Source organism: Pagrus major, chromosome 12 (assembly GCF_040436345.1).
Source record: "Pagrus major chromosome 12, Pma_NU_1.0".
NCBI classification, from domain to species: Eukaryota; Metazoa; Chordata; class Actinopteri; order Spariformes; family Sparidae; genus Pagrus; species Pagrus major.
Genome location: NC_133226.1, coordinates 7,568,871 through 7,593,270, shown reverse-complemented (window position 1 = coordinate 7,593,270; position 24,400 = coordinate 7,568,871). Strand labels below are relative to the sequence as shown.

Genomic DNA, 24,400 nt, shown 5'->3' with positions numbered 1-24,400 from the left:
ATGTGATGTGATTTGCAACTGGACCAGTAAGAAAATGACTCAAATTGGACATAAGTGACTTGAGACATGATAACTCAAATGACTTGTCCGTGTTCATTTTCTGTTTTTAGTTTAGTTTAGCTTTTAGTCTGTCAGTATTTCACTGTCCAAAAGCAAAGGTGATTTTTTATATATCATATTTTATATTTCATTAATTGTTTTTGATTGAGGAGAAATTAAGAAATACATAGGCTTTAATACAGTCATTTACTTCTTGTTTGCAGATATTAACACATTGTCTTTCCTCTTACAAAAACCAGATGCTGCAGGTGGTTGGGGAGGAACTTAAAACTTGACTTACCTTAAATAAGGACTCAACTCCACTTGACTAACCCCCTCCCCCCCAAACATAACTTGGGACTTGCATGAGAATTGAGTCACATTCACCACATTAAGTAAAAGATCTCTATTGTATCTATGGTCAACACTGAGTCGGTGGGCTCACTCACATGGCATCCATCAGGTTTGCCTCGTCAGCACGGTGGCACAGCAGCACCAGGCAGGGGCAGTGTTGTTCAAGACGCACCTTCTGCTGGAGGCCGGAAGTGTGGAGTCACTCCTGGTCCTGGTCTTAAAGTTACAACCCCTGCAAGAGAAAAACACACCTTAGTGTTTAATTATTCACTGAGATGCTGAAATCTTTACCTTTTGCGACATTAATTTTATATATACCTATATATATATATGTGTGTGTGTGTGTATAAACCTATATGTTCCTATAGTTTATATCTAATAAATCAGAGGAACATGAGTCCTTTATGACACAATCATAGCACATGAATTCAGCAAAAAAAACCTTATATATAGATAGATAGATAGATAGATAGATAGATAGATAGATAGATAGATAGATAGTGGGTTAGACATCCGTGTGCGTGTGCGCGCCCCCGTGCCAGCCGCCCCTGTGCGGGCGGTGCAGCGGGAGGCCCTGGGACTGGGAGTGTCGTAACGGGGAGTGTCCCGGTCCAGCAGCATAAACAGCGGCGCTGAGCTGCACCGCCCCGCCGACTCGACGCCTCTCTGCTCCCGCTGCAGCCAGAAGCGCTCACCGCGGCTCAAGTCAAGTCCTCAGCAGTCCGTGCGTCCGTCCCCGATCACAAGCTTCACCTTCAGGTACGTTTAAACCCCGTTTCTTCACTGACACGGTAGTCTTACACTGCAGCCCGGGGCACAGATTGCTCATCTGATCTGTTAATTAGAGCTGCAGAGGAGTGAACCGTTACTTACAGGCTGCAGGCTGGAACAAAGGCGTGATATGCTGGGAAGAAGGACAGAGAGGCAGACTTGGCTTCTTTTTTTAATGCAGATATAGTTTATAGCTCATTGTAAGAAGTGTAAACCCTGCTTTTATAGCTGCTGCCATATAAGGACAGGCAGTGGAAACCCTGGATGATGACTCAAAATGCTGTGGTTCCACTTAAACTGGCCACAGACTCTCAGTCACATACTTTCTTAACTCTTTAAAGTGACTTCAGGCTGGTATGATGTGATGCCAAACCCAAAGCGACCATTAACATGCTGCGTTTTGTTGCATTACAGGAGAGAAAGTCGAGTAATTTTGAATGAGCGTCTCATTTCCATAACTTATTCTCCTCAGCAGCAGCTGCTCATCTCTATTTAGAAACATCTGTGGTTGCCATAGGAACACACAACCAAATAGTGAGGCTGTTTACTGAGGAAGTTGGTTACAGTATCCTGTGTGGGGTGGATTGTTACAGCAGACGTGAGGAGAGTGTGTCAGACAGTGTGTGAGGAAGGGATAAAGACGGACCCTTGTTAGCCAATCAGAAAGCGCTGTGTCAGATCCGCATTCAGCTGTTAGATGGGCAGAGATTACAGGATGCCTGAACCCACCGACTGTACTAAACCCCACCTCAGATTCAGACATAAGCCTCCAACAACTGTGTGCAAGGCTCTCTGTCCGCATGTGTGCACGAGCGCAGGGCAGTGGACGTTCATATGCCAACATGTTCCCCGTATTTGGAAACCAGGTTAGTAAAGACAGAAAACATTGGTCTTGTTTTACTAGAAAGTCACATTTCTGGTGCATTGTCTGTGATGTCACCAAAAGTTTTCAAAGGGGACATTAAGAAGTCTCAAGTTCAGGCTCCTGGTCGCTGTAATGTAAGTCAGCTGCTGGAGCCATAAAAACCAAATTTAAGAGACTGTCCTCACACGAAAAATGACAGCATGAGTCTTTAATTCAATTGTGAACATTGTTTGCTTCTCCTGACGAGCATTCTCTTGCGGTCATGCAGTCATGTAATGACTGTCCTCCATGTCCTCAAGCTGAAGCCTGACATTACTGTAATGCCACAGAAAGTGTTGGGGCGGACTCTATATAGAAATATAGCATATGAAACTCTAGCTAACTCAGACACCTGAAGACCTTTTACCTTTCAACAAATGTAGCCAAATGTTAAACAAAAATGTCAAAATGTTTTTCCCCACTGAGCAAAAACACAACCAAAACACATCAACTCAACATCTTTGATGACGTCGAGCCGACCTCTGAACATTAGCCTACCTGATGAAGGCTGAATGACCAAAACATGGTGTTGAATAAAGCTGATAAATAGCTCCCCAGGTAAAGCTCATGCCTCATGCAGGCTGCTGAGGCTGAGGCTCGGGGTTTGAATACACCTTGTAGCTTTTGTTGCATGGAGTAAAAGAAAAAAAAGAAGTTCTTTAGACGTCTGTGACTGAAGTCGAAAAAACGTCTAAGATTACATTATAAAAACTTTTTTACTGTAAGGATGTCACTTGTACATTAATAGTGAACGTTGAAAAGACTTCTAAAAAAGACGTCACAAAAACGTTCGTTCTTGCTCTCCATTGGACGTCAATACAACGTTGTCAAAGCGTTGAATTGAAGTCTTTTGGATATGTTTCTGCTCAGTGGGTTGGCACTCATTCAATCAGTGCTTACAAAGAAATGTGCAATGTTGGTTCCTTTGCAATGCAATCGTCTTTGAGCGGTTTTAGTCGCTGATACTTAACCAGACATTAACCGTCGTGGTGGCAAATCATAAAAACACTCATATGAGTCATTTTTTCAGATAGCTGAATGGGTCGTGGTTGGGCGGGGCACTCAAAAGACCTCAAACTTACCCTTCGTTTAAGTCTTAATAGCTTCTAAATGAGCAGAGCTACTTTTAAAATCTCAGACAAAACACCCTTTTAAAGAGAGGAAGTTTGCAGCCGAGACCAGAAGTTGTAGAAATATATAATGTCACTGTGTATTAGGAAGTTTGGGGATTTCCCATTAATTTGAATATGGTCGATGTTTTTCAAATAATAGGGAAAAAAGCCACACCTCTCAGTCAAAACACACATCATTTCCTCTAGCTGCTCTACATTTAGGGCATTATCTGCAGGTAATAAAGTCAGATCCCATGTTAAATGCTTACTTAACTATTAACAAGATTGCAGAAATACGTGTTCGTATGCTTCATATGATTAATTAGGCTACAGAACTGGGTTAAGACGCAGACTAAAGGTAGATTGCTCCTGAAACAGCCCTCTCATATCTTTTAATAACCATCCATATATCAGGGCGGTTATTTACAAAGTCATAAACGGTCATTTTGATTGTCTTTGTCTTACACCGTGTAAACAGATAAAAGTGAAGCAGAGTATCAGTCCGTGCAGGGTGTTATCTGTCCTGAGCGAGCTGGAGAGGGCAGCTGCACAGTCCTCGAGAGACTCAGGAGCAGCATGCGTGGAGAAAATGAGTCATTCAGAGCCCCCCTTCCTGTAGGAGGAATCTCTTTTTTGGAACAGAAGGCCATAATTTCAGATTTCACAGATTAAACCATTATGCGCTTGTTTTTGAAGAGGGACACCAGCAGACGAATCACAAGGGGCTTTAAAATTTCCCATCATATGAATCCAGTGTTGCTATCTGCACCGCGGATCAGGTTTTCACGCAGGCCTCGAGCGAGGGGCTGACACGAACAAAAGAGAGGCTGGTAAAAAAAGGGGGAGGGGTTGGAATGACAGACTCACTCCATGTTTGTGTGGAGGTGTTGTGGGGACAGAGAGCCTGCAGTGAGGGGGTAGAGGCCCCGACAAATACCTTCAGCTCAGGCAGAGGTGTTCGGGTGGCCTGCAGACAGACACCATCTGCTTTTCCCAGCACGCCTGTGAAGAAGCACTACCCAGCAGTCACGTGATGTGTTTCTATTTAAGCTTGTGTGTGCTGAGTAACACACTGCCCCTCCTTGAGTCACTTTAGCCAACTTGGAGCTGCTGTATTTACATTAACAGTTAATGTTTCATTCAGCAAAACTTTGCTCGAAAAATCTTCCAAAAACTCCAAACTCGCTGCGGCGTCGACTACCTTCTCTCTCATTCCTCGTTACATTTGTTCTCATCTACCTTTTATCAGAGTAGTTATTATGTTTTTATAATACCGGCTTTGATTTTATTCAAAGCGCGAGGTGATCCAGATGCCGTGTATCCCCTCTGATGTTTGCTTTATTAAGTCACAGACTGTACGAGCGTCTTGCCTAACTGTGGGATAAAACAGCTTTGATGTGCCGAGACAGACGGAACAGTTCTCTCCATCTGAGGAGAAGATCACAGTCAAAGGCAGCAGCCATGTTTGTTTAGTGCCACCGTAACAAAGATCTTCACAATGCGAAGTCGCACAGAAGTGATATTTTCAATGGGCGAAATGTTTCAGAGTGAAGGTATTCGTCTGCTGCCGGATGAAAAGTCCTCTTGAACAAGTTAGCTTTTCAGGATCTTTTTCATAAGAGAAGCAGCTCTATTTTCAGGCAAGAAGCAACACATGCAGTGTGTTTTTGAACCTTTATCATGGGGATTATTCATGTCATGAAACTTACACTACATAGAAGCACTGATGCAAAACTTTACTTCAAGTGGAAACTGAAGTGACAAGTTTTCCTGTTTCTCTTTACATGACCACAGTTTTTAGCTCTGTGTTACAGCCAGAGACCTGAAAGTGAATGTCTCTGCTGTACGTCTGTCTCTGTGTTAATGAGGATCCCTGAGCTCAAGCTGTTTTCATATTGCTGGGTGTGCCAGTTTAAGTAAATGAATGGCAATGGGAAGTTACTGATTTATTACCAGTTGCTTTTGGAACATAAAGTTATTGTATTCTTTCGCCCCAGTCGTGTTTAGGAGGAAGTATCTGTCAGGAGGATGTGGTAGCTACCTCATTTAGATGCATCTCAGATAGCCTTTTGTGTTCTACTCAGTGAGGAGGATTTGTCACCAAATATGGTTATGGGACGTTAACTGGAGTCACTTATGTCGTATCTTCTATTGTCATAGAAATAACTTGGCTTGCCTCCTCGCCCGTTTGATTTATTTTCAAGCATGAAATGAGGAGATAGAAACCACCGTCATGTTTGTGTGCAGACCACGGAGCTGGCGATGGGAGGTGATTAGCCTAGCTGAGCGTAAAGACTGGAAGTAGAGGGGAAACGGCTAGCCAGGCTCTGTCCAAAGATTAAATATACACCTACCAGCGTCTCAAAATGACCATCTGTGGTTTTAGAGGGAGTTTGGTGTTGTCACTGTTTGATGACTACTGGCACACTGGCAATTTGACTGTGACAGCAAGACTCTTTTTGAGACTCCTGCTATTGTTTGGCAAGAAATAGGCAACCTACAGCGTGTTATTTTCCAGGGAAACCTTGAAACATTGTCATTCTTGCATTATTGCTCCAGTATGGATCAAACAAACAAGATACAGCGTAGTGATCAGCAAGCTTTACAGGTTCTGGTTTTCAAAATTTCAACTCTGTACCTAATGGGGTTGGACTGATTATCAATTCTGGCAGATATTCAGCATTTTCAGATCATCTGATGCATCATCCTTTCACACAATGTCCCGCCCACAACACTATCTGATTGCTAACACATCACAATTAATAGCCTGTAAACACAAAATAATCTGAATCTGCACTGTAACTAGTAACTAAATGTGTCAAATAAATGTAATGGAGAAGAAGTACAAAGTGGCAGAAAATGGTAATCAATTAAAGTACCTAAAAACTGTACTTAAGAACAGTACTTGAGTACACTTCAAAATCTTGACATGTAGAATTTCATTTTACTGCAAATGAATATCGGTCCCAAATATCGGTTTTCAGTCTCTTTGATTTCTGTTAATCAGTATCAGTATTGCCCCTGTAAAAGCCATACCAGTCGACCCCTAGTACCTAACACATAGACATGACAGTGGTATCAAGCCTCTGATCCAACTCTTGGAAAAACAAATAAGTGCATTTTCCAAACTCTCGAGCTATTCCTCTAAGTTTAAAGTTATAATATACAGGCACATTTTAGAGATAATGAATCAATTCTTCAATATTTCAGACAGTATACAGTCTACCACTCCACCGATATACATTAAACATCCTATGATGAATTGCTTTTGGTGTTGCTGGCCAGCTCTAGAGGAGAGAGTTGGGTCCAGATCCAGATCTTCTGGAGGAATAAACACAGGGTTTCATCTGATTCTGCTCTTATCTGGAGCCGTTAACCAACGGGAGGAGAGCTCAGAGGTTACTTTTTAACTTTTGAGATTACAAAGTGGATTTATCTTCACTCCTGTTTATCAACCTGACTGCAGCAGCAACGATCTGCTGAGGTCACCTCCATTGTTGGGTGTTTATGTACTGTAATGTTGACTCCTGACTGGAGCTGGAGGGGAAATGTACTCTATTTAATGAACGTTACACTACAGAGAGGAGAGGGGAAAAAGAAAAGAGAGAACAGGAGTCTCTGGTGAGTGCTGAGTTGAGTGAGAGTTGACCTGAAGTCAAACACACTCAACAAAATATAGAACAAAGGTCTCGTCGTTAAACATTTTAATGCAGAATTTATATATTATATCTTTAAACACACAGATTTTGGTATCCTAAAGTGCTGAGCCATCTTATCTAACCTTTCCAGTCAACTTTGTCCAATCACTGGGCTGAACAGAGATCAAACAGGAACTCTCGCTGATTGCTCTTTAATAAATGGGCTCTTACAGAAACAGAGGGGCAGAGATTTACCCAGATATGCTGGATCAGTATCAGCGCCGGATCAGCATAAAAGCCAGATGATCCACATCTAAAACTGTTCCTTAGTCACTGTTGTTATTAAATAAAAATCTCTGCAGCATATGACACCCTCTTTCCGTCAACACTTAATAACTCTATGTTCCAGTATTCAGAGCTTCCACGTTTGATCGTTTCCATGCCCCAAAACACGAGTGTTCAATGTTTCCTTTTGAGAAACCCTTTAAATCAATTCGTCAGTGTAACTCTTTTTCCGTTGAAACTACTATTAATCTAACAGAATCTTTGTTTTCAGGCTCAACAAATTACAAATTAAACATTGCTAGTACTCTCCTGGGGTTTAGACAAATCTCCCTTTGTGACCACAGACGCTGCAGATTTGCTGTCTGACTTTTATGGCGTTTGAGCTTCTCCAGACTGGAAACTCCACCAGGCTACTTCAGAGCCACTGTAGGAAAATTCAGCTTTCCGCATTGTGCAGCAGCCCCAGTTTCTCATTGTCCAGCCAAACTTTTGACACATGCACTGCAGTGTCATGGAAGCTCAGACGGTGCTTGACCTGGTTTGACTCCAGGCTTCCCGGCCGTTTTGGCTGCATTTCACTGTTGTGACTGGGTCAGTTTTCCTGTGAAGTCCGAAGGAAGTATAAAGGTGTTAAGTCTTGATAGTCTCTATTCAGAAAACTAATCTTAGAGACATCTGCCATCCAGCCACATGTGACCAAATGGTCATTGCCAAAACTATCCACTTACTTTTCCATGCTGAAACATTCCACTGAGCAGTGAGTCGGGCTGTTGGATGAGAGGCGAGGGGAGAAATTGGGGAAAAAAAGGAACCCCACATTTTTTGGCCCGGTTACGTGAATTCTGGGCCACTTCCCTCTTTCAGGGTCAGGAGCAGATTCCTGCCATGTTTGTGGGCAGACGGCCGATAGAAGAATGGGCCATTCTTGCTTCAGTGTGGACAGTTAGTCATGCAAATTGAGAGGCAGCCGGTCCAAACAGCATTCCTGTGGAAAACTGGATTCTGTGTCCATTTTGAACTACATGACCTCCAGTTTTGAATGTTTTTCTTAGTTCCCGAACCTGAGCTTTATCAATAGCTCTTCACAGTTAGGAACACTGATGGTTTGATTGTCTTATAATCACACCGTCATTTACTTAAATAGGTAAATAAAGAGGAAATGCACCGTGACAGGTCACAGAAGGCCTTTTCAGAGGGTCAGGCTCTAATTTGGGAACACTGCATCACTTCAGAGAATTTGTTTTCACTCTCTCTACAGTTTCTGTGTTCGGTGTGGGAGCATTAATACTTGGAGTGGGTCAGAGTCTGCAGCAACTTCTCAGAAGAAACATCTGTTCACTTTTTGCATAATTGTTTAAAATGATTGCTCCATACTGTGTGTTTGGGTAATTCAGCATTTCAAAAATTTCTGAGTTCCTTTTTTACATTTTTTTCTTTTAACCCTATACCATCTGAAACATGCCCAGACTAAACGAAGTTCCTCATTGGATGTCATAAACTCCTGTACAAACAGTGTTCAGACAGCCATAACAAAGATTGTAACAGGATGCTCAACTCCCATCTTACAAATCTCAAACATCCACACATGCTGCTGAGGGGCCGGCGGGCTGTAATCCAACGCAGCACAGACACCTACTTCAAACTCTTCATATGGCGCCAGTTGTCTTTTATACTCTCAGATACGACACAAGTGTGTGGCATGTGTGTGCATGAATGTTTGGGTGTGAGTGTTGGTGAATTTGCTTGTGATTGGACCAATGACTGACTGCTGATGTGCCATCGGGGCAATAGGTTTTCATGTTCTGAACAACTGATAGAGATTTGTAAACTGGTGGAGGTTTGCTAAAGGGGCACTCCACTAAATTTACTCCGATGTAAATTTGTAAGAGCCCGTAAAACAGTTGTATAATGTCTTCTGTGGCTCTTGCTGTTGAGAAGTCTGAGAAAATGAATCCTGACAAGGAGCATATTGGCTTGGACTTGGACGACAGACTCTTCGTAGAAAGGCTGTGTGACACACTGATCGAACAGATGCTATCAAGTTGCATTATTAGAAGAGCAGAATTAAACTAAACTAGCTAAACTAATGTTAGCTACTGTTGCTCTCTGATGGCGGAGCGGAGAGAGGCACCAATGTGGATATTGTATTGTTTCAAAGTCATGAGATCAAAAAAGTATCAGAGTATCAATATCTCTGACAACCTCAGGATCCAGTTTTTTTGGAGCTTGACCAATTTTGACCACTCTATTTATATTAATGATTTGTTCTCAGAAGTCACGTGACGTTCTGGAAATGTCCTAACTCCAAATTACTGGCATACTTTCTAATTCCCCTTGGTTGCACTAGGCTGAGCCTGGCAACGACCATGACTTTTATGGCAATAATTGGACATCAGTGTGATGGAGTTGAGAAGTCAAGAGGCTTCTGTCTTTCAGGTAAGAATACTGCTCTAAATGGTCAGTATTCAGACCTGACGGACCTGGCAACATTTTCCACCGCAGTTCTAATGTTTTAATCATATTATTTATTGTTCAGTATTCTGCAGATTTTAGCTGAATGCTAGATGTCTTTACAGGTCTCAAGTGTACAGACATTCCCATGTGGTTATTTTACTCTAAATATTTTGACTTTACTTTTACTTTGAGTCAAAAGTTACCACATTAAATTGTGATAAACCTCTCTCTCTCTCTCTCAACCCAACCGGTCGGGGCAGATGGCCGCCCAACAGTCCAGTTCTGCTCCGAGGTTTTTAGTCGCCACTGTTGCCAAGTGCTTGCTCATGGGGGAAATGTTGGGGCTCTGTAGAATAAATTAATCAAGGAGTATGGTTTAGACCTGCTCAATTTGGAAAGTGTCATGAGATGACTTTTGTGTGAATTGGCGCTATACAAATAAAGATTGATTGATTGATTGATTGATTGATACAGGCCAACTGCGATAGAAGATCCCGTGTCCATGTCCTGTTGCTGTGTGCATAAAGTTATGACAGTTGAGGAACAGGATCAGTGATACACCAGTCTTTTCCTGTATGTAATTATAGACCGTGTTTCTTTTGCCAGTTTAGTTATGACAACTTGAGTCAGAAGTGGCAGGACTTCCTCTTCCCGTCCACTGGAGGAAAAGCCCTGAGCACAGAGCACCAGTGACTCACCCTGCAGTGCATTAATATCTAACTGTAAACCTAAACTTTATCTTTGTATCCATGGCAACAGCTCAGCCTCAAGGGGAGTGGCTTTATCTTTTCCTGAGCAAACGCCTCACAAATAGGGAGTCCCAGTCTCACTTTTAAAAGGTTATTACACAGCGTAACGACTCTAATCTCTGCAGTGTTTGACCACTGAGTCAGAGCTTGTTGTCGCGTGAACACATCTGTTTGTTTTGGGCTGTAGAGTAGAAAAGTACTAAATCTCAGCTGTGTGATTTTGCTGCAGGCAGGATGGCAGCTCACCACCCACAGTTTGAGCAGGCCGGACAGAAGCCGGGCCTCCAGGTGTGGAGGGTGGAGAACTTTGACCTGGTGCCCGTTCCCGAGGCCCTGTATGGGGGATTTTACACCGGAGACGCCTACCTCGTCATGAACACCATCAAGCAGCGCTCCGGGAACCTGCAGTACGACCTCCACTTCTGGCTGGGTGAGTGCTACAGTATGATGTGTTATTACAAATGGATTCTACTTCAGCATATTAAAAATGAGTTTAAAGCAACAAGAGACACATATTTCCAGATCTGGTTTTTTTGTGTGTGTGTGTGTATTTTGCTTGTTTCCATGGATATGTAGCCAAGAGCTGATCTCAGTTTTCCAGGGCAGCTACGACCTGTTTGACCTGCAGGGCAGATGACAAGCTGAATTTGTGCTTGTGGAAAGTAATGTCTCATGACAGTGTTGCAGTGTTTACTCCACCGCTGCGGCTGCTGTGTTTCATGTCTCTGCCGCATCTCATCCTGCCTTCTCAGATCAGCCTCTGAGACTGTGACGTACCTTATTTCCTTTTCAGCAGTGTGGCACAGATGTGTTGGTGATTGTTATCAGCTCATACAGTCGAGTTTCATAGCTGACATTCTTTCGATTGTCTAAAATCTCTTAAGGTACACATGATGTTTTTGGTTTCAGCACAAGGGTTTTGTCTAGATCAGCACTCAGCGAACATAAATCTAATGTTGTTGGTGGATTAAAGCAACATTATGTAGAAATTGCCACAAAATTTGGCTGAGACAGAGACACCATTCACCCTATTACAAGACACTGTACCATCAAAATTAATTTGAAGCTGATATTATAAGGTAAAAAAGTGACATAATTTTGATTTAAAGAGACGGGCACTAAATGTAACGTTCACACGGAAGGGTGAATAGAGGTGCTGCAGCAATGGACAGTATGAGAAAAATAGACTAACAAAATAAAACAGTAACTTTTCAACATTAAAGCATGTGAACATTTTCTAGTAGACACCCAGAATAAAAGACTGAACCTGAAATCGAACATAATATGGGAGCTTTAATCTTGCAACCATGTAATCAGCTTTCACTGCACAGCAACGTCAATTTAACATCCAAATCCAAATTTATATCAGTTACATAAGGGGTTGATTTGGTATGTGGATCAGCCAAAACATGAAGATCAGTCCTGTGTATTGACAGAAGACGTGTTGCCCAACTGGGTCATTTTTTTTGCTTAAAGCAAACAGGAAATCAAGAAGCGGAGTTATGTCTTTTTTTATTGATTTCATGTGCTTTTAGTCAGCCAAATTGATCATGGAAACAGCATTTTCCAATAAGCAGGATCTGATGTAACCCTCCCTCATGCTGCTGAACCAATTTCTATGACCAAAAATAGAATAATGTTGCATGTATTAATGTGTCTAATGTGTTCTGACCCCCTGTTGCTCCAGCATATTGATCCCCTGACTCACTGAGTCCTCACTGTGGGAATTGGTCAAACACAGAATGTGGCTGTGTGGGTAGATGTACAGAATGACTGCTGAGATAAAATAAGCAGCAGTACTAACATGAAGCACGTCTGTGGTTCCTCTGCTGCAGGTGATTTATGCACCCAGGATGAGAGCGGCTCGGCGGCCATCTTTACTGTCCAAATGGACGACTTCCTCGGGGGGAAACCCATCCAGTACCGCGAGGTCCAGGGACACGAGTCCAAAACCTTTCTTGGCTACTTCAAGTCTGGAATCAAATACATGGTAAGATGTCATGTATGTAGCTGCAACACATGAATCTACAGAGAAGAAGGTGCATGTTTTGTGAGGATTTCTGCTTTTGTTTTGGAGCATCTGATCGTGCATATGCAATGTTACATGAGAAGTGTGATTATTGCCTCTTTATTGTATTTTAAAGGTCATACTTCATCATATTTTAAAACATAACCTGCATTTTTTTTGTTATCTGTAAAATAGAAGATTTAATCACTTTGTCAAGTATACATTAAAGCCCTCCTATGTTTATTTATTTATTTTTTATTACAACAATCATTAACTGATAAAACATAAGCATAATTAGTCTGTTATAATGTCATTATTTGGTTGGTAAAATGTTTAAAATTCCAAATATCCATCCTCTTTTGTTATTTATTTAATTTTGTTGAGATCAGAGCCATTTTTCTTAAAAGGCAGGTATTTTATTTTGAAATGCAACTGTTATCTTCCAGAAAGGGGGCGTGGCGTCTGGGTTCAAGCACGTTGTTACCAATGAGGTGGTTGTGCAGCGGGTGTTCCAGGTCAAAGGTCGCCGTTCTGTCAGGGCATTGGAGGTGCCGGTCAGCTGGGACAGCTTCAACCAGGGAGACTGCTTCATCCTGGACCTGGGAGACGTGAGTCACACTGAGCAGATTAATCAGTGTTAGATATTTATAATAATATGATGAGACCTTCAGAAGAGGTTTCATCCAACTTGACCATCTGTGCTTCTTCTCCTCTCTGCAGGAGATCTACCAGTGGTGCGGCTCCCAGAGCAACCGCTTTGAGAAGCTGAAGGCCACTCAGGTCGCCAAGGGTATCCGTGACAACGAGCGCAACGGGAGGGCCCGGCTTTACTTCTGTGACGAGGGGATGGAGAGAGAGAAGATGCTGGAGGTGAGATCAGTGAACTTTGACAGCACATAATGTCTAAAGAGTGACCCCTGTATTAAAATGGCTGCTCCCGTCCTCAGGTGCTGGGTCCTAAACCAGATCTGGCACCTGGAGGCTCTGATGACATCTTGGCTGACGCTGCAAACAGGAAGATGGCCAAACTGTACAAGGTGAGACTCACACGGACATGCTGTCTTCTTATCTCTAACATCTCTTGTTATAAATCTCTATTTATAAAGGGGCTGTGATGCATAATCGGCAGCCCCTTTACACCTCTTCCCAGTGAGGCTCTTCATTCTTATCTGTATTTGCTGCAAGAACACAATTGTTACTGTTATAACGATCAAACTGTTAAATGATCAGTGTCTTCTGGGAGCAAAAACAAACCTCTTCTTATGAAAAGTCTGAGCATTTTAGTGAGAAAAAAAGAAGAAAAAATCCTCATCCCTGTGATCATCCTCTCTCTTCCTTCGACCCTTCATTCAGGTGTCCAATGCCAGTGGCGGCATGACCATCGCGCTGGTGGCAGAGGAGAACCCGTTCGCCCAGAGCGCCCTGGAGTCCGGCGACTGCTTCATCCTGGACCACGGCTCCGACGGACGGATCTTTGTCTGGAAAGGTGAGTTCAGGGTGCTGCGTCAGATTCCAGCTGGATGTTGACTTAACAGAGGTTCTACTACAGTGACGTGTATCTCAGGGTGAACAAAAGGAGTCATAACAGGAGTCGGGTAGTTTAGCCAAGCTTAGCCTAGCTTAGCTTATCTTACCATAGGGCAAAGATTGAGGGAGAAACACCTTCAGACTGACACAGGCTAACTGTTTCCCCCTTGCTTTCAGTGTTTGTGCTAAGCTAAGCTCACTGCTGCTGGCTGTAGCTTTATATTTACATGTTGAGAGTGGTATCAACATTCTTGTCTTCTCTTTGCTTGCAGGCAAAGACGCCAACATGGACGAGCGTAAGGCAGCGATGAAAGCAGCGGAGGAGTTCATCAAGAAGATGGGTTACCCCAAACACACTCAGGTCCAGATCCTGCCAGAGATGGGCGAGACGCCGCTCTTCAAACAGTTCTTCAAGAACTGGCGGGACAAAGATCAGACGGAGGGCCTGGGCGTGGCCTACATCGCCAACAGCATCGCCAAGATCGAGAAGGTGCCTTTCGACGCCGCCAGCCTGCACGAGTCATCCGCCATGGCCGCCCAGCATGGTATGGTGGACGACGGCAGCGGAGAGAAGCAGGTGAGAGGATTGAGACTGGACGTTTGTGATGTCGATGTCATTTGCAGTAAATGAGATAAAACATTTAAGACGATAATAGTCCCTGAACCTCACAGAGATTTTTCTTTTCTTTCTTTGTTTTACAGATCTGGCGTATTGAGGGGACCGACAAGGCGCCAGTGGATCCTTCCACATACGGACAGTTCTACGGTGGAGACAGTTACATCGTCCTTTACAACTACAGTCACGGAGGACGTCAGGGACACATCATCTACATGTGGTGAGAATACGAGTAGCACAATGGAGCACAGCTTTTAAGAGCGGTTCCCCAATTCATTTGTATTGAGCACACACGCATGGAGGCATATGCACAAGCACTAACATGTGGGTGACACGACACACATTCAACTGATCTGCAGGTGTCGGCAACGGCAAAAAAAGGCAGGATAGAAGAAGACTGCAAGGAAGCAAATACAGAAGCTAACAACGCAACTACTTTTCGTATGGCTGACTTTCACTTTTACCAAAGTCATATTTTAACATGATGTCTTTACTTTTACTCAAGTTTGACTTTTGGGTAATTATTCCAACACCAGAAGCAGCTCAGTGTTTACATGGTGTAATAATTGATACTCAGGCTTCTGATGCAAAACATGTTATTATCTCATGATATACAGATGTGGTCGTCCAATCTCTAAAATATTTGTTCCGAGTTTAAACATCGATGATTTTAAGGGACTGGTCTTTTCACGTAGTCGATTTGCACTTGGTATTTACTAAGAATAACGTGCATGTGTTTTTAAATATCAGGCCAGTGAACAAACAGCTCAATTAGGGAAAATATAAACAAATAGAATCAAGACATTAGCAAGCTTACAAATCAGATCTAATCAATTACAATCAGATTTAGGAGGCTCATGACGCAATGAAACATGTTAACATTTAAAAGTGCTCTGAAGTGAGTTCCAGGAGTGCAACATGAAAATCTGTTTTCCAGTTTCACAACTAATTGACTGAATATGGAGCTGTTTCATAAACACATACTGAGCCCCAGTTTGAGCCTTACAGTGTTGTATAAAGCACCCAAAAGTGGTATTGGAGTAGAAGTAAAGATATCATGTTAAAATATTACTTTGGTTGGAGTGAAAGTCTTAAAGTGTAGTCTGATATTAAATGTACTTAAGTACACGTAAAAGTATAATTTACATGTATCTTCTACTGTATACTATGGGTTTACTGATTATCGGACAATCAAATCTGATATTCAGCTTTTTTCTGATTATCAGAGTAGGTAGTTACTAGAAAGTAGCTAGTAACTAAAGTTATTAAATAAATGTAGTGGAGTAAAAGTACAATATTTGCCTCCAAAATGTAATAAAGTGGAAATATACGGCAGCATAAAATGAAAATACTACCTCAAACTTGTACTTCAGTAAAGCACTTGAGTATATGTACTTAGTTACATCCCATCCCTGGCCTCTTATTATAGTCACTGTAATGATAATGTGTTACATCTGTCTTCCAGGCAGGGAATGGACTCCAGTCAGGATGAGATCGGGGCCTGTGCGATCCTCGGCTCTCAGCTGGATGAGGAGCTGGGCGGTGGTCCTGTGCAGGTAAAGCTGATGGATCCTGTCATGTCTTTTGTTTTCATCAGCTTGAATTCATCGTATGGTTCATGTTATTAAAGTCCGTCCCTCCTCTGGCTCACTCAGCGCTGTCACCTCCTCCCTGACCTTTACATCCTTTCACTCTGTCTCCTCTCCTCTCCTCTCCCTGCTGCTGCTGCTGCTGCTGCTTCTGTCCTCCTTGGTTTCCCAACTTTTCTGTGTCTTCAGGTTGTCGGTGCTCCTATAACCACTCAGGTATTCTCCCCTTCCTCCCCTGCTCCTCGTCCTCCTAAAATGACTCGCATGATTTTGTCCAGAGCCACGGACAGTTTTCTTCTTTGCACACATTCGAGATACACGTGACTATCTTGGTTTGGAAGGGGCCTTTATCTTAATTTTTTGGCTCCGTTAAGACTTAATTAATGTGTTAATGAGTTTCAGTAAAACCAAACACAAACAGGACATTCCGCTGTGGATGTTTATAGGAGGTTTCCTCCTCCTCTGTCGCCAACTCTGTCTGCTCCACATAAACAACAGCCCTGTTTCCAGACTCTGAGGTATTATGATGTGTTTCTTCACTTGTCAATGGGTGCTGATGCTGGAGTCTAGAAATGACTGTGGAGATCATAAAACAGGATCAGTGTGTAGACTTGTTTAGAGTGAGTCCTGGCTCTGGACTCATGTGAGTCCTCATTCATGCATTTCTGTGTGCTGCACTCGCACGTCACTCGTGTGTGTCTTTGTTTTGCGTGTACGTGCATGACTCTGTGTGTGTGTTAGAGGACAGAGGGAAACTGATACTAACAAGTAGGACACTCACTTGATTTGTCAGTTTTAGTTTGGAATGTATTCTTTTATATACCTACTTATAATTTATATATACTGTACTAATAGCGTGACGCTTAAAAACCCACACAGGTTCTACTAATGAATTAGTCATGAGCAAGACCCCAGTTTAGAGAGGGGGGACATAGTCCGAGCTAGAAAGACTTAATGTAGAGTTGTTTGCACACTATTAACACTTGTAGTTTGTTGTTTTGTCACAGAAGAATAGATGTCTAGATATGTATTTATAAAGTGTTTATAAGGGGGAATGGCTGTTCTTGTGGTGGGCCAGCCACCAACTTATAAAGCGCATACTGAGCAAATCATATTAAGATCATAAATCATGCACAACAACAATAATACAAGGTTATTGAGGGAAAACTCTTAAGGCCCTGACACACCAAACTGACATCAGTGAACTAGCTGCGACAAAAGCTGCACTTGAACACACCGCAAAGACCAGGGCTTGTTTGGTCTGCGTCTGTGTGAAAGGAAATATCTCTCTGCAGATATACAAACCGTTGTTCTGATTAAACAGAGTTATTTTACACCACTTTCGCTGATATAGCTGCTTCTGGTCAAGAAGATGTTTTATAAAAAGTTGCAAATGGCACTGGTGAAGAGACAGGGAAGAAAATAAAATAGTAATAATAAAATAGGGGAGAAACTGCTCTAAAGGTTGAAATCATGGATGCTACAGCGACAGGCTCGAGGAGTTTTCCCTTTCTTTTTCCACACTTGAAGAATTGTGAACTTAAACTTTACGATCAAGTATTTCAAACATCTGCACGAGTCCTGTTTCTTTGTTCCAGATGTTATCCTGCTCTGAAAATAGACACCAGCTGTCCTGCAAATGTCATTTTTGATACTAGTCCTGATACAGTACCTGAAGTTTAGGCACAAATACCAAATCTATATAATGAGAAGAAGTTTTTCTACAAAACCTACTTTTCATTTAACAGAAGAAGCCAAACATCTCAGTAAATGTCTCAGCAGAAGAACTTTGCTTGAGAAGAAACAGACAACTTCTCCCCCCTGGTGTTTCCAAATGGTATTATTGTGACAAAGACAACTGGATATCAGTTACCAACAACACAGGACGACTCACTCATTTAGTCTGTATTGGAGACGTGAAAGCAGAGAGAGATGGAGCCAGGCTGCCAGCCTGACTGCATCTCCAGTCAGCCTTCATTTTCTCAGGAGATGTGAGGTTAATAGTGAACTAATCTTACTGCTGATTTTCATTATTCTATAGCCGTTACATTGTGCAATCGACATTTACTCCATAATGATATGTTGAGGCAAACAACTATTGCCTGTTTAAAATAGAATAAATAAGAATAAGTATGCTCAGACTATGAATCCTAGATAGCATTAAGTGGGAACTTGTTGATGCTGTGTGGTAGTGACACATTTTGGCAGGTGCAAACAAGGATTTGAGGTTCAACACACAGAGATGCCAGAAACAGGAAGTTATATCAGCAACCACAAGTCACAACAAATGTGAAATATGAGCTAAAACTGCAGGAGACATGCAAACATTGAATTTTGTGAATTCGGTTAATAGTTGATTCCCTTTGCTCTGACTGACAGGGTCTAGTTTTGGGTTAGAGGCTGAAGCCAGGCGTCGTGAGAAGACCTTTGATTTGTTGCTCGAGTGGAGAACATGCAAAACTTTTAGACACCAAAAACAAAGAACCTGACAATTATTTCACAACAGATGTAAAATAAGAGAACACGACTTGAACACGGATGAGCAACAGAAAGCTTGCAGACTGACAGACTGTTTCTCTTACTGTAGCAGAGGATGCACCATCACAAGTGCTGGGAACGTTTGTAGTTTGGACGTGTACTCTGGACAACGATATGTAAACTGTAATGATTCATTGCCTTCTCTCCATCCTGTCATATAAACTCAGGATAAGCTTGATTTGCTGACAGCCATAAATATTTATGACAAAGGCTGCAGACTGAAGACGCTCATCAAACACAACTTCTGTCATCACTGCTTATTGCACAAACCTCGACACCCTGCGGCACAGACTGTGGACACGTGGCTCAGCTCCATGCTGCCATCTTGTGTCCGCAGTCGGGATTGCAGCAGCCATTTTACACTCGCTGATGCTGCAGATTTCACAGGACACAACAAGAGAGGATCTGTCTGGTGTGATGTGGTTGCACCACTTTGGGATAATTCACACGTCAAAATGCATGAGCGTGTTTGCAGATGATATCACCGTAACAACCGTCTCGTCATTTCCAAGTTTTGACTTTGCTGTTTGTTTCCCAGGTGAGGGTGATGCAGGGGAAAGAGCCGGCCCATCTGATGAGTCTGTTCGGAGGACAGCCCATGGTGGTGTACAAGGGAGGAACGTCCAGAGACGGAGGTCAGTCGGCTCCTGCAGAGACTCGACTCTTCCAGGTGCGCTCCAACTCTGCTGGACACACCAGAGCTGTGGAGGTAAGACAACGCACACTTTATAACTTCATCACTGCAACAGGTGGTTTTTAAGGACAAGTCTGGTGATATTCTGAATTATTCTTACCGTCTACAGATCACATGAAAAGACCAAAACCAAGCATGAGCTGATCCTTGTATTGTGTGTGTATGTAAGCATGGTATATCTCATTCCTCTGTGCCGTAGAGCTCCATCATTTGTTTGTGGCCTGTTTCAGTTGTAACTATTGGGCTTACTCTGTCTGAACTTGTTTTTCAGGGTTTCCTTGTTGTAAAAATGAAAAAAACACAAAACAAGAGAAAATAAGGTTGATGGCTGCCCAAATGAATCTCACTACACTGGTGGGCTTTTTGTGACACTTCTTACTTATGTACTGAAATTGACCAAATAGCTTGTTAAGATTTAGATTTTAGCTTCATTGTGGTTTTTGGTCAATATGTCAGCATACAGTACATCAGTGCCACAGTGTCCAGTCAGTCATTTCCCATTAACATGTGCGACCCTAGATTTTTAGATTTTTGTTGGCACATTAAAATACTCATCGCACTAAAAGGAACCCAACATGTCATTGTGGTATTTCATTTGGCAGACTGTGGAACACCTAATTGTAGTTTTACCATACAACCGTGCACTTATGTGACATAATACGGTCTGGTCTGCGGCTAAAACAAACCAGCGTCATCTACAACCTTCCCCAAAAGCATTGGGAGAAATGAAGTGAATAAACAGGAATCAGAAATGTAATATTTTGTTCCTGTATTGTTTTGTAATGTACTGAATTTGACTGAATATGAACTGGAACAGCTGGAAACACAAAGAACTGCACATATGAACCTGTGTTATCGTCCATGCAGCTTGACGCGGCATCATCCCAGCTGAACTCCAATGACGCCTTCCTCCTGGTGACCCCCGGAGGCTCCTTCCAGTGGGTGGGAGTGGGCGCCAGTGACACGGAGAAGCAGGGAGCTCAGCAGCTGTGCGGCATCCTGGGAGTGTCGGCCTCCGAGCTGTCCGAGGGAGGAGAGAGCGGTGAGGAGAAGCGATGGAGACAGAATAACAATTTTCTCATTTTCTGTGCAAACTGAAACCCATTACCAGTTAACATACTCACAGTCGTATCTGTGTTGGATACAAACTGCGGTCCAGCTGTTAAAAGAAGAGCTTTTTAATGTGAAGCTGGATACTCGTCTTTTTGTACTTTAGCTAAAGAAAGTGCTTGTGTTCATCTATATTTAAACAAACGAGAGCAGATTGCATCAGCCCTTTAGATGCTATCAGCGATCTTGTGATTCGCTTTTCAAAGCTCTCTGCTCGCAATTTCAAATATAAAACCTCAGGCTAAAACAAAACAGAGTCAATTTTTTATAAGCACCCTGCTTTTAAGGGCCGGACTCAGCTGAGGGCTGAAAACAACAGAGGAGAAACTCAGCGTTTTGATTCTGTGAGCTGATAGTTCATCATCTTTACTACACAACATCCACACAGTGAACCGCAGATAACAAACATGTTGGGATTATTTATTCATTCATTCATCTTATCATTTTATTAGATACTTATATATGTGTTCATTTATTTAAGCATTCAATTATAGGATTATTTATGTATTCATATGTTTAGTTTCGGCGTTTAAAACCCTCCATATGTAATAATGTGAACGACAGTTAGCTTTGACACTAAATATTCAGCATTCTTTGTACGTCTTTAACACTAATCAATATTTGTCATATCAATTATCGATCACCCGACTCTGTGTGATGTAAAGAGATTTAGTTTGTGTTTTACAGTCTCAGCGCTCTCATCGAGCTAACTGACAGCTAGCTAGCTGCAGGCAGCTGCTAATGGCTAGTTAACATTTAGCCAAACATTTAGCAGCTAAAGGGCAAGATAATTTTTCAGGAGGAGTTGAAGGATACGGAAGCCCTAAAGGGCCATGCATTCATACATTTTATTTCCTCTGTTTTCCTGTGATAACGAGTTAATTTCATTTGTTTTCTCGAGATCTCGAGTTATTATCTCGAAATAACAACTGCCGTTTTCCCAAGATAACGGGATAATTTTCTCGAAATCTCGAGATAACGAAACTTTGTTTTCCCGAGATAACGATATAATTAATTTGAGATCTTGAGAAAACAAAACGATAGTGTAGTATATTAAATCATTGCAGGAAACATCATTCAGTGTAGCAATGTCAGAGGAGCAGGAGTATCGATCACTGCGTCTATCAGGCCTATCATATCACAGTCATTATCTCGAGATCTCGAATTAATTATATCGTTATCTCGGGAAAACAACGTTTCGTTATCTCGAGATCTCGAGAAAATTATCCCATTATCTCAGGAAAACGGAGGAAATAAAATGTATGAATGCATGACCAAACTGGAGCGAAAAATAATATTGGATATCAAACAAAAAGCTGACTTAGCTTAAAGCTAATGCTGCTCTTTGTCTGCTGGATGTGTAAATAAGCTTCTTCTACTCCTAAATTGCCAAAAACCTGTAAATGCAGCTAAAATCAATAGCTTGACATTGTGGAAATTATTCCTGCTCACTATCCTGCTTTTTCTTTTTTTTTTTTACCATATGTCAACAAAGCTAGCTTTCTCCTTAACACATCCATGGTTTCAGGCCTTTGTGCTAAGCTAATCTGGAGCTAATCTGTAGCTTCATTATAGTGAATATGCATATTTTCTAAAATGTCAAACTATTGCTTGAAGCCCTCTAGATGTTTCGATACTGCACGCTGACCTATGATAACTTGAAGTGTGTCTGTCCTCTTCACAGATGAGTTCTGGGAGGCTCTGGGAGGAAAGACAGAATACCGCACTTCTACCAGACTCAAGGACAAGATGGACGCTCATCCACCCAGACTGTTCGCCTGCTCCAACAAGACTGGAAACTTCATCGTAAGTCTTTTGGAAATGCGACACAAACACGTTTTTCTTTGGCGTGTGTTTTTTTTCTTTTTCTTTCAGTAATTTAAGTGAACTTACCCTTTAAATCAGACTGAATAAGAAGCACATTATTATACAGCCTCTGAACGCACCAAATGCTTCTCTTCCTCTCAGATCGAGGAGGTACCCGGGGAGCTGACCCAAGACGACCTCGCCACCGATGACGTCATGATCCTGGACACCTGGGAGCAGGTAAAGAAAAACTTCAGCCGTACTACATGGATTCAAAGCACAGTCACTGCAATTACAAACAAATATGCATCAAATGTTCCCATTTTTCAGGTGTTCGTCTGGATCGGGAATGAGGCCCAGGAGGAAGAGAAGACTGAAGCAATGGCATCTGGTAAGAAAACCTCAACATGACATCATCAGTGGGCGTGGTTACAGGTGCAACAAAGCACATTTCTGACAACACCCCACCAGAGCTGGAGGTGAAACAGGCTTAAAACGTTGAGCCACAGAGGGGCAGTACAACACTGCTGTCAGGCTGCTGTTAAGTTAACCTAGTGCAGGGTCATGGGACGGTTGCTGGACCCACATCTCCAACATCCAAGGCAAAACTAGATGGCTTCAGTTATTTCAAGAGTGATACCTTTAAATTATGGAAGACACAAATAACACTTTTTCCAGTTTGTTGAATTGATTAGAGGCACACTGGAAAAAACTGAAGTGTGTAAACAATGACTTCTTGTTATACGTGGGACTATTTCTTGGCCAGGAGCAGTGACGTGAGGTCACCAGCCAACCAGCAGGAAGCTGCTGCTCTCATCAGTTCATTACTGCCCATAAAACTACAGCTTGATCGTTTTACAATTCAGCGTTTGTAAAGATTTAACAAGTATACAGTGTTCATGGGGAAGCTTCGAAGGTTGTGGTGGTGTGTCTCTTTCACCTTTGGACAGCTGCGGGCTGTTTCCAATCTTGCTATGCTAGGCTAAGCTAATGACTTCCACTAATGCCATCTTTTCCTGATCTCCCTCAGCGGTCCGTTACATCGAGACAGACCCGGCCAACAGAGACCACAGGACGCCCATCGTCAAGATCAAGCAGAGCTTCGAGCCGCCCACCTTCACCGGCTGGTTCCTGGGCTGGGACCACGAGTACTGGACCACCGACCCCCTGGAGCGCGCCATGGCTGACCTGACCCTGTGAGGTCTCACCTGACCCTGCCTTTGTTACTATCAGCCCTGACCTTTGACCCTCCCTCCTGCTCTGCCGCAAGCACTGAGCTCCAGTCATAAGACTTTTTTATCTGCCAAAACGCCCTGAAACAGTTTCTTTTCTACTTTTTGTTGTGATTTTAAAGGAGACATGTTTTAATTCACTTTGTCTCACACGCTACAGTGACACCTTTATACCTGTTATGAAACCAACCAATAGAGCTTCAATGAATACGCAGGCTTCCGTCAGGGTTTTGCACTAAATAGTTTGCTACTACGACTTCTACTGTCGCCAGTTTCTCTCATTGATTTTATATGTTGACAATAGAACCTGTTCACTAGTGAAGTAATGAAAACAGTCTTGGTGTGCTGCAACATCTGAACTCACTGCCAAGCAAACACTGCTTATAAAAGCAATACAACCGATGCCTTAATAATATTCTTTCCTTTAGTTTACAGTAAGCCGGCTTCTTTTTTAAAAAGGTACCTTTATAGGTAAGTTATATGCACCTTCGGTTTAGAAGCCTCTTATAATATTTATTTTTGAAAAAACTGCCACAGATTCTTTCAGGAAGATTATGTGATGATGCAGTGGCCAACCTTTACACGGGAAACCGACGCTTTGCTGCTTTACAATCCAGTTACGTCTTCTGTGACACTTTCTGAGGTTTCCCTAAAGCCTCGTTTTCATTTCAATAAAACCAAATAAAACACAAGAGTTTTATGTCTCTGCTTTTACAAACACTCACAGGTCCCATGTTATAGAAAGTGAGATTACCACGTCATGTCTGACAAAGAAACTGTGGGGAGCGCCAAACCTGACAAAAGGTTTTTCCACGGTACACTTCCTTGGCCCTGGCACAGTCGGAAGAGGTGTGTTTTGGCACGGTACAGTTGCTCATGCGTGAGCACATGGCGCAACGTGAACATGATGTATAATGATTCGTATTACACCATCTTGCATAATCAAGAAACCCAGGAATGTGAGAAAGCCGTCT

The 24,400-nt window shown here is 42.4% G+C and overlaps 1 protein-coding gene across 2 annotated transcripts; it reads left to right on the top strand.

Moving 5' to 3' along the window:
- The first annotated feature begins 985 nt into the window (after positions 1-985).
- gsna (gelsolin a) lies at positions 986-24,118 on the top strand. Of its 2 annotated transcripts, XM_073478219.1 has the most exons (16): positions 986-1,152; positions 10,536-10,736; positions 12,142-12,296; positions 12,761-12,922; positions 13,035-13,184; positions 13,262-13,351; positions 13,668-13,800; positions 14,114-14,418; positions 14,544-14,677; positions 15,923-16,013; positions 19,123-19,293; positions 20,146-20,320; positions 22,073-22,194; positions 22,357-22,434; positions 22,525-22,585; positions 23,225-24,118. In XM_073478219.1, exons 2-16 carry the CDS (start codon positions 10,541-10,543, stop codon positions 23,392-23,394), a joined length of 2,193 nt encoding a protein of 730 aa, XP_073334320.1. In that variant the 5' UTR covers positions 986-1,152; positions 10,536-10,540; the 3' UTR covers positions 23,395-24,118. The 2 variants fall into 2 exon arrangements, with proteins under 2 accessions (XP_073334320.1, XP_073334319.1); XM_073478218.1 differs by having other exon boundaries at positions 1,071-1,152; positions 22,357-22,585; positions 23,225-23,480.
- Positions 24,119-24,400: the final 282 nt, after the last annotated feature.

Bases quoted from the DNA above. Each gene is read 5' to 3' on its own strand.
- gsna (XM_073478218.1), top strand. From the start codon at position 10,541: ATGGCAGCTCACCACCCACAGTTTGAGCAGGCCGGACAGAAGCCGGGC. The intron at 13,185-13,261 runs GTGAGATCAGTG...TCCCGTCCTCAG, and splicing joins AGAGAGAGAAGATGCTGGAG to GTGCTGGGTCCTAAACCAGA. The intron at 14,419-14,543 runs GTGAGAGGATTG...TTTGTTTTACAG, and splicing joins ACGGCAGCGGAGAGAAGCAG to ATCTGGCGTATTGAGGGGAC.